Source organism: Toxorhynchites rutilus, chromosome 3 (genome assembly GCF_029784135.1).
Source record: "Toxorhynchites rutilus septentrionalis strain SRP chromosome 3, ASM2978413v1, whole genome shotgun sequence".
Classification (NCBI taxonomy): Eukaryota; Metazoa; Arthropoda; class Insecta; order Diptera; family Culicidae; genus Toxorhynchites; species Toxorhynchites rutilus.
The window spans coordinates 216,492,797-216,503,022 of record NC_073746.1 but is presented as its reverse complement, the minus strand read 5'-3'; the positions used below and the strand labels follow the sequence as shown (position 1 = coordinate 216,503,022).

The following is a 10,226-nucleotide window of genomic DNA, read 5'->3' as shown; positions in this document are numbered from 1 at the left end:
TCGGAAACTACTGAACCGATCGACATGAAAATTGGTATGTAGGGGTTTTTGGGGTCGGGGAAGGTTCTTATGATAGTTCGAGTTCCTCCCCCCTTTCTAAGGAGGGGGGTCTATCATACAAATGAAACACAAATTTCTACATAACTCGAGAATTAATCAAGCAAATGAAACAAAATTTGGCATGTGGAGGTTTTAGGGTGCAATAAATAATTCTATGGCGGTTAGATACTCCTTCCCCCTCTATTAGGGGGGCTGCCATACAAATTAAATACAAATTTCTGCTTTACTCGATAATTAATCAAGCAATGAAGCTAAATTAGGCACATTTCAGATTTCACTTGTCGTGTTATTTGCCCGACTAACTATGTGTCTTCTCAGGGTCACAGCAGTATGCGTAAAATAGAAAAATCGATTCGGCATAAAAATGGTACACTATTGAAAACCCAAAAATTAAATAATCAAATTCCTCGTCATTTCAAGTTTTATTTAATGTTGTTCACTCTACATTCTTTAGTCGATTACTATAATCAATCTGATTCGGAATCTTCCTTTCTAAAATTCCGTCCATTTCGTGTGTTGCATTTTCACCCTTTCTCAACATACATAATCCACTTATTCTTGTTTTTTACTAAGATAATGTATCCTACTTTAGGAAGAAATACAAATTCCAATTGTATTACACTAACATATGTACATAATCGAATAACTTTTTTTTTGTTTCGTTGAACTCGCAAACTCACGTTCTATCTCACACACAAAATAATGGAAAATTATGGCTCTCGTGGTTTATCGGTATAACCGTGCGAATTCCTGCAGGGTTTGCGTTACGGCCCTCGGCGTCTCGGATCTGAAAGATGAATAATTTAGCGTAAGGTTTTTTAGGGGAAATGACTAGCTTAGTTCAGTAAAACTCACTTGACAATACTTTCGACAAATTCGATCATCTGCTCGTTGGTAACAGTCATACATCCACCGCTGTTCTTCTTCGGCAGCGCGTCGACGGCTTTCTGCACATAGCCTTCCAATTGCTGCGGGTTGAGCTGTTTGATCTCGATGAACACATCCGCCACATCCGAGAGCATGTACGAATGCAGACAGAACACCGATGCGTACAGCAGATTCATTATCAGCGCTTCACCATGCTGAAGCAAAATGCTATGAACGATCGCCCTCAAATCGTTGGCGCGATCATGTCGACCGTAGCTGAGTAGACTGCAGAAGAAACGCATTACGGACAGATTCGCATCCCTGTGATCCAGGGTACATGCAAGTAGACCACATTGGATGATCGGTGTCACGAGCAGGCTCTGCAGAAGTTGGAACGGGGATCGTTGAATGAAGCGAGCCACCAGCCGGAAGAAATCATCCACCATGTCGGGGTGATTCTTCAAGCCGTTCTCCACTTGCAAGACGTGAAAGGTAGGTTCGATGAAGGCTTGCAGCATATTCAACAGCCCTTGGACGCAGCTGGTTTCGCATGCGAATTCATCTACCAAAATGCTTCCCAGATATAGCAAACAGCTGTGATTGTGTCCCGAGTAGATGGTGATGATTTGCTTCACCAGTGGTTCCAATATGGGTATCGCTTGCTTGCCTATGCATCGAATAGCGTACCGAATGCAGCGCACAATTCGTTCCATTATTTTGGAATCATTTTTGTAGCATTCCATTGCCCGGGAAAGTACGTTCCAATTGCTGACTATAACAAACACACAAGGGTTCACCTCATTCGCGGCCACCGTTGGATTAACGTGTCGATAGATTGAAGCTAGCCGATCGACCCAGAAAATGGGATCATGGCGATCCTTTTTAATGCCAAGTCCATCATCTTCTCCGCTGACCAGTTGATTGAGGGCTTGCACCTGAAAGCCGCACAGTTCTTGCATCGCGGGCGTAAGTTGTTCGGCCGGCAGTCGACCAATGATAATAGATATCCCCTTGAGCAGCCCGATCGCAGATTCGGTTTGAATTTCGAACCCATCCAAACACCGAGCGATTTCCATCAGTCCGTTGATGTGGCCGAGCATGTGTTTCTTGCATGCCGAACAGATCGATTGCAGTGCGTTCGCCGCGGCCGTTGCCAGTCCATTCTTCTGCTGCAGTGCACAGAGCAGAAAGTTCAGGATCGGTTCCAACGTTTCCGGATTGGAATCAATCCAATCGCACAGCTCCCCCAATATGTTGATCGACGTGTAGCGTATTGCGATGTGACAGTTGTCCGGAAGATTCAGAATCGCTTCCACCACCTTCGGGACGACTTCGCTCTCCTCGCTGGAAATAGAGAGGAGAAGAGCAGAAAAGAAAGGGATGCGTTACGTTTACAACAGACGTCGGGTTTTGTGTGGCCATGCAAGATAATCACCAGAGCTGGTTGAATCTGGACGCTGGTATGTCTCGTTCTCCCAATTGCATTATTTCTCTAGAAAGTTTCGAAATGAAATCAGGAAAGTGGCAGAAAGTTAAAAAAAATACGCATCAAATGGTGAGATTGCTAGCAAAGATGTGGAAGAGAGAGGAATCCAGGAAATAAAATCAATTCATCAACTTCTCAATCGTCGGTTTCTGAGCAGATGTCTGCTGGAGTTGAAGCTATGTTTCTATTTGGATTTGTGGAATGATCAATGCTAGCCTTCCCTGTATACAACTAATTCGCGAAACTACCTGTTCAAGTGATGCTATGCTATTTGAATTTGTCACAAATAAATGTCTCTATACAACCATTCCAAGCTAAATCGATATAGTGGCCCCTAAGATTTTCGTGAAAATTGGTAGTTTTGTTCCTCATCGAAAAATATTAGAGCCCAATTTTTTGATAATCACTTCAATCGAAAAATAAAATGTTCAAGAGTTATATGTTTGTAATTATTGACTCGAAAAATTGTGTCAATAGCTTGAAAGTTGCTTTGAAAACATGCTATTGAACTCACACCATTTAGTTGTGATTGCGATGTGACATGAGGATGGTCACAATCACATGCGTATGCATTATGTTTTTCTCTACCAATTAGGGATACCATCTGGTCGTAGTTAAAAATCAGGACACTTGTCACAGTTACGGTTATGACCACATCATTATCATTCTTTCAAGATATAAAATAAAACTCTCAAATTTATTTATTCAACATATCTTACAACCATAGATGATGATTTCTGGTTTGTACGAGTACAGAATATTTTTTGGTGGTTTCCAAGTCACCAAACATCATGCGCAAGAGCGTGTCGAGATTGTTCATGGAATTGAAGTTTTATGATGAATAAAACACAGGAGCTTGTTCTGACGGCCTAATCTTCAGAGCGATTTGATTTTTCCACCACATAATTCAGCATGGATTTGAAGGTGAATTCCAATCGAATATTCTTACAATGTTCCGGTGTTTGGATATGCTTTTCCAAATCAGATTTTACTGTAATGGTTCATTGTGGACTTCAAACTTCTGTTTCAACAAAATGACAAAATCACATACCGCTATTAGTTACCAACACTTATGAATCACATATGCAGCAATTGAATTTCTTATAAAAATCAGGACAAATCCCAGAATATGAAAAATAAATGAGGACGCCCCAATAGAACCTCAAAATCAGGACAGATGGTATCCCTACTCCCATTTATTTTCTGCCGTCGGATTGAAACAAGGCTTTAGCGAAAATCGAAGCAGCGATGATGATTCGATACAGATTACGTACAAATGATCCTATTTTTATTTATTTCAATCTTGTTACCTAAGACATTGATCTTTTTGATGTACCAATGTGGATATAGTAAGGTTTTTCGATTTCATGTTCTACTAAAACTAACTGTTCTCTTTACCTATCATCAGTTGTCTACTGAAAGTTCAGTAGAAGATCTTCTGGTTTCTGAATTAAATAATTTTATAGAATATGGCAGAGAACTCCAATTCACAATGCCTCTGGCGATAAATTAGCTATAACAGAATGAACTGTGCTGGGGAATTTGTAAGCTTTTTGTCTCAGTGCCTCGTAATGATGATGGTCCCGCCTTCTTCCCCTACAGAAGTTTGAGAAAGACATGTTATCTAAAAGATAATTTATTTTTCTCAGCATTGAAATCAGTAAACAAGAAATGAACTTGGTTCGCTCTGACTGAACGGATCAGTGAAAAATGCTGGTCTTTAGTTTGAATGGTCCCACTAATTTTCATAACAGAATGACACACTTTGACTCACACCTGTTAATTGATTGAAAAATATTCAGTCGAGCAGGTTCAGGTCCATTGGTCAGTCATAGTGAACCAAGTCTTAAAAAGAGCTGGTCAGAGTAGACCATGTAGGTATAGGAAGCCAACAAGTTATCTGTTTTGTGCATGAGACTTGATATTTTTGCAATTATCATGCATCACAGTATTGTCAGAGAGTAACTAGTATTCCGGGGAACAATGTTGAACAAAAAATTGAAAGGTTAGACCATTGAAGAACGCTGAACTTCAAGTCCGTTTTTTCTCGAAATCATAAAAACATCACATGGTCCGGTATGAATGAACACCGAGAAATTTCGAAACAAATTCTGATGAAAACAAGACGTTCTTCATCTTGGTATACCAGAAAGAGAAAGTTGTTGCATTTCGTGCGACGTTTTAACGCACTAGAACACATAGAGTAACATTTTAGAGCAATGAAATCACAATTGCAATTGCAATTGGATGGCTGCAAAACTTAAACAGGCGAAAAAATTTATTACGCCGAGTATTAAAATTACTCAACAGCTGCTAAGCCTTAATAATAAAGACTTAAGCACATTCACTGGTCTTGTCACAGGATACTGCCCGAGTAAATACCATCTTAAGAACATAGGTTTAGCATAAGATGATATTTGTCGCTTTTGTAAGGCCGAAAGTGAAACCTCGGAACATTTGCTTTGTAACTGCGGAGCTCTAACTAGACGCAGACTTCAACACATTGATAAAGCTATTCTAGAGCCCAAGGAAATTTGGTCTGCGTAGCCGATCAGGATTATAAATTTTATCAAACAAATTATTCCTGATTGGCACCTATCACGTTATAGCTTTCAGTCTACTCCTTCATCAATAAGTAGTAGATAAGCTTGAAGTGTGGTATAAAAAGGGATATACCACAACAGATCAAAATAATGGACACAGTGGTTCACACCCAACAGGAAAAAAAAGAACATTTTAGAGCGCCGAAAAAACATTGAGCGAAAAAACACCTACTTCATGAAGTAATTTCCGATTTTTTTCCCGCATTTCTTCCGATGGAATTGATTCTCGAATTTTCCGCATTTCCCGAATGAGCGGCCACCGTGCATGTAGCATAATTTATAAATGTTTCTACGCGATTTAGGACGTTTCGTTATTAGGAGGACCATATAGCTCCTACCTAGCCTATTTATTCGAAGTATAAAACACGTTGAAGCAAAAATCAAGGAACACCCTATAATACAAATTCGAAATAGCATAAATAATTGCTACAAATTAATTGCGTTAAAAATACTGCAGTTAACAATAGGTCCCTTTTTGTCTTTTTATATCTCATTAACTTCCGCGGAAATTGTTTAACTTTGTTATGAAAAATGTACCCGAAATGAAATCAATACAATGTATGACTTGAATTCCATATAGCAAAGCGCGTTAATTCAACCTTTCTGGTTTTCGGATTTTTTTGGTATCTTGCGAAACAACGTGTTTTAAATAACATTGCAGAAATAGTGAGAGTTCGGTATCTAAGAACGAGTCGTAGAGCAGTATGAGTGTTTTGTTTTGGTATAGTTCATAAAAACGACTATCTTCGAAACAAATACCTCTGAAATGTTCCAGAAATTTACAGATAGGATAATGTGAGGGCACTGTAAGCTGCGAAATTTTGTCAGTTTTCTAAAGAATGTTTGAATTGTGCTATGTAGCAACTCTTCCTATTCAGAACAAGTTTTAGATGTGCATAGTTTAACACTATAAAACTATATTTGATTTCATGACACGCGAAGAAATCCCACTTTAAGGCTGGGTTTAGACTAGGGATATATTCATGTGAAGAAATATGATGAGATTTATAGAAATCGCATCAACTGTTTACACTAGCGTGAACTTCTATAATGAATATATTCATATCTTCGGTGAATTTATTCACCTGAAGTAGAACTGCATCCAACTTTAGTGATTTCTCACCAGTGAGAAATTCACAAGCGTTTACATATGCTGAATTTATTCAAGTTATATATACCTCGAATAAGTGTATCATATTTATTCTCACCCGTTTACACATATTTTCACGTGAATAAATCCATCTATAGCTATAGATCTCCCTAATGTAAACCCGCCATAAGAGGTTCTCGATAAGCAACGCCCTAACACCCTCTAAAACTAGATGTCGACTTACATAAATCAAGTTTCGTTTCATCACAATGAAGAAACCGCTTATCAGCGGGTTACGTAATAGAACAATAGAACTCGGCAAAGTAATGTTCAACTGGAAACGTCAAGCGACTTTTTACTTTACTGCTTTTACTTAGTTCGAGTACATTCCATTTTCCACCATAAAATGAACTTCACAGCCTGTTGAAATGAATTCGTTTCCAGGAGTGAAGTGGTGGAGTGAAGTGGCGGTGGAGTAGTGGTGGTGGTGGAGTGAAGTCAAATTGAATGAAGAGGCAGATTTATATTCATTCACCACGCTAATTAAACAATCATTTGCTTCAACTTAAAAATGAATTGGCGTTTATGTACCGTTTTTCGAAAATATTTATTTAACATATCCACGTGCAGATTATTTCTACCCTCTTCCCTCACCGTGGACAAGCGTTGACATTGTCGTCACTCCTACCTTCATCAAAAAATGTACACGTGGTATGTGGACAGCATCAAACATACTAACTTTAAAATGAGGGGCTTATAATGAAAGGGGTGTAAGTAACATAATCGATTTCTCTATATCGACTCTCTCTTTTTGTCATAACATAGCCGCAAACACATTCCCTGCTGTATTTGACAATGTGAAAGATAGGTCTGAACCTTATCCATCGGATTCTATGGCAAACTAAAGTTGGAACATTTTTGTAGTTGAGTTATTAACTAATGAAAAAGTTGATGAAGACGAATCGATCAAGTCACTTAAAGCCCTTTCTTTCTGAGCCCCTCAAATCAAAAACAAATAAAACACCTCTCTGACTACAGCATATGTTGGGCGTGATCACTTCACGGTGAAAGCAAGATGAAGTGTATATAACCTTGCAAACAAATACTTTCGTTTTCACCGTGAAGTGACGTTCGTAATCAGGCCCGTTATGTAAAAAGAGACCTCAGCTCTCAAGAAAAAATATAAAGAAGTATAACGCACTTGGTCCCGAGGATATTAAAAAACAAGTCAAAAACAAACACAATCAATTATTACAAAAACAGATTTCATCCATTTTGGCAGGCACAGCGATTTTACAAAGAAGACTAGCTCATTGTCTTTAATATCGATAATAATGTCGATAATCTAAATCGGTCCAGTAGTTCAAAAGTTAGAATTTTCGAAAAAAGTCAAGTGGAGAATTTTGATTTTTAGAACCACCCTAAAATGGAAATGGGCACCCTAATGGAAAAATGAAAAAAAATACGGGTCTAATATTTTGCGATAAGAAACTAAAGTATCAGTTTTCACGAAAATCTGAGCACCACTATATTGGTTTGACACGGAATGGCTGTATAACAATATGACAAACAAAGAAAATGCTGAGATATCGACATAGAAAAATGTTTCTATTTTTTGGCATCATTTGACAGATAGTTCTCAAGTATTAATAAGACAGTCATAAATGTAGGTGAAAAAGATTGTCCAACCAACGATTGCACATTTGCTTATGATACCAAAAAAAGACTGTTAGTGGGAATTGATGCAATAGAATATCAAAGCGTATGTAATGCAAAAAGAAGAACAGGAAAGGAATATTATTTGTACTCAGAAACCAACATCCAAAATTCATCCTACATTTACGACCACCAGCTTAGTAAAATAATACGGAATACTTACGGAAGAATATTCCGCGCCACATTTTCCATTATGAAAAGCGCTGCTTCGCTGGATTCCCACGTCACGTTGGGCGATTGCAGAATGAGGAACATCTGCTTGAAGCAACTGATCGAGCTGACGATGAAGATGACATCCTTAATGATCTCCGAGACTTTGAAGCGGAAATCCTGCAAAAAAAAAAACCATTCGTGTTACAACCAAATTTTTCCGGATTAATTTAAAACAAAATTTACCTTAAAACCATCTCCCTCCTCAATCAATCCTTCATGATCCGCCTCCATCTGACAATGCTTGTACAGAGCGGCAATTAGCCGCTCCACGTACGGTTTGAAATGTGCCGCCAGTGTTTCGTTATTCCGTTGGTACAAATCCTCACTCAGCCGGTACCACATATTGAACGTGATCTCGGCCACCTCGAAGTCATAGTGACCCACGCAGTTGAGGACCAGTTCCAGTCCCTTTATCGAGTAATGTGGCGTCGAGGCTTCCGACCCAGCGACCAGCTTGGTGAGATTACTTTCAACCTGCACCGTAAACAATCGACAAAAGTTCATCGATTTGTCCAAATCTTCCTGTGCGACCGACATGTTGTATGCCTCCTGCAGGGTGAGTATACCGTTGAATAGCTTCACATCCAACCCGTCCCCGTTATTGTTCACTTCCAGACACTGCAGCAACGCACACAGACAATCGGTAGCAGCGTCGTGCAGTTCCGGTTTCGTGTTCACATTGTTCAACAGTTGGAAACAATACGCCACAATCATGTTGTCCCCTATCTGAGACAACTTAAAAGCGTTTATATGCACCCAAGATGTGAAACACTTGAGAATCTTTGTCTGTAGCAGCTCATTCTCGTTGCAATTCATCAAACACATCAGCAAATAATCACCAACCAGATTCGAATCGTTTTCCAACTCGGTCAGAACGTCTTTCCGTCGGTTGGCACCGAGTCGCAGATAGCGCGAGTTAATCTCCTCCGGTATTAACGTCAACAGCTCGATCACTGCGTACATCATATTTGGGTTGCTGGAGAAACGCTCCAACAGCGTAACTACCGGTTTACGCCAGGTAGACATTAGCAGAGCCAAATCGGCCAACGCAAGTGACAGCTGAGTCACTATCACAGGCTTCGTTTCAAGCGTTATGTGACTGAGATGTTCCATCAAACTTTGCCGCAGCGATTCGTGGGCCTCTTCGGGTAACTCATGAAAACTGTTCTGAATTTTGTTTCTCATCGTTTGCGCTGCGAATGTACATGAATTGAGATCATGTTTCTGCTGCAGCAATTGATCTGCTATTTCCCAGGAATGAATCTAAAAAAACATGAAAAATTCATGATTAATATCAATGTTATAACTGGTAACAAAAACAGGAAAACTTACCGACTTCTGAAACTCTTCAAGCCACTTCGAGGCTTTCTCCTTCTCCTGTTTGTTCGGGTTGTTGTACAAAGTGTAAACCCCCTGGAGAACCGCTTCCGTCGTTGGCTGTTCCATTCTAGTAGCTATTTACATGCAAGTTCGCAAGAAATTGGGATTCTAATGTTTTTTTCTTCTATCACAAATAGTTTTTTTCCGGTTTTGCGGCCGCCGTCTGCGTGGAAAACAACAGAGGAACAGGATTTCTTCAGCAACACAACTGCTCCAATTTATCTATTCCACCACTTTTACTGTCTCTTTCGCACACTACCGAGATCCCGAATTTCATTTGTGTGGCAGTTTTGATTTGTGATTTGTGCCAATTGCAGCCGGATTTACGCCTCAAAACACCTTAAGCCAATTTTTTTCGATCACTTTGCGGCATACACTACGCCCGTTATATACAGTAAGCGGTATCAGCGGGATTGTTCCGGCATATTTTTGCAAAGAAAATTTCCTCAGGAACATCAACGCGCCGTAGAAGTTTCGATAGTTTCTCTAGCAATCGATGAGAAAACGGCGAGGCCTCACCAGATCGGCACGTTTGTTCATCGACACGAATCGAGCAGAAAAACAAATGACAGCGAATGTCAGTTACGGACCCACGAAGCAAAGCTTGATGTAAACACGAACCCAATCGAAACGTAGATCACGAAATGTGAACGTGAACCTGTTTTTAACTGTTTCAGTTTACTTTCAGATCGATACTAATTTCTGACACTATGGGATGAATCATTTATACCACAGTCGGTACTTAATGAAATCTAGCTATACATTCAAAAAATATACCCAAGGAAAAGAAACGCTCGCATGCATCATACTA

At 39.5% G+C, this 10,226-nt stretch overlaps 1 protein-coding gene across 2 annotated transcripts; it reads right to left on the bottom strand.

Annotated features, from left to right (window-relative positions):
• Positions 1 to 467: 467 nt before the first annotated feature.
• On the bottom strand, positions 468 to 9,957 carry LOC129778842 (transportin-3). Of its 2 annotated transcripts, XM_055785968.1 has the most exons (6): positions 9,368 to 9,957; positions 8,219 to 9,298; positions 7,986 to 8,152; positions 2,363 to 2,419; positions 916 to 2,271; positions 468 to 847 (listed from the first exon to the last, which is right to left on the bottom strand). In XM_055785968.1, the coding sequence occupies exons 1-6, from the start codon at positions 9,479 to 9,481 to the stop codon at positions 787 to 789; spliced, it is 2,835 nt and encodes a 944-aa protein (XP_055641943.1). In that variant the 5' UTR covers positions 9,482 to 9,957; the 3' UTR covers positions 468 to 786. The 2 variants fall into 2 exon arrangements, with proteins under 2 accessions (XP_055641943.1, XP_055641944.1); XM_055785969.1 differs by lacking the exon at positions 2,363 to 2,419.
• Between the last annotated feature and the right edge of the window lie 269 nt (positions 9,958 to 10,226).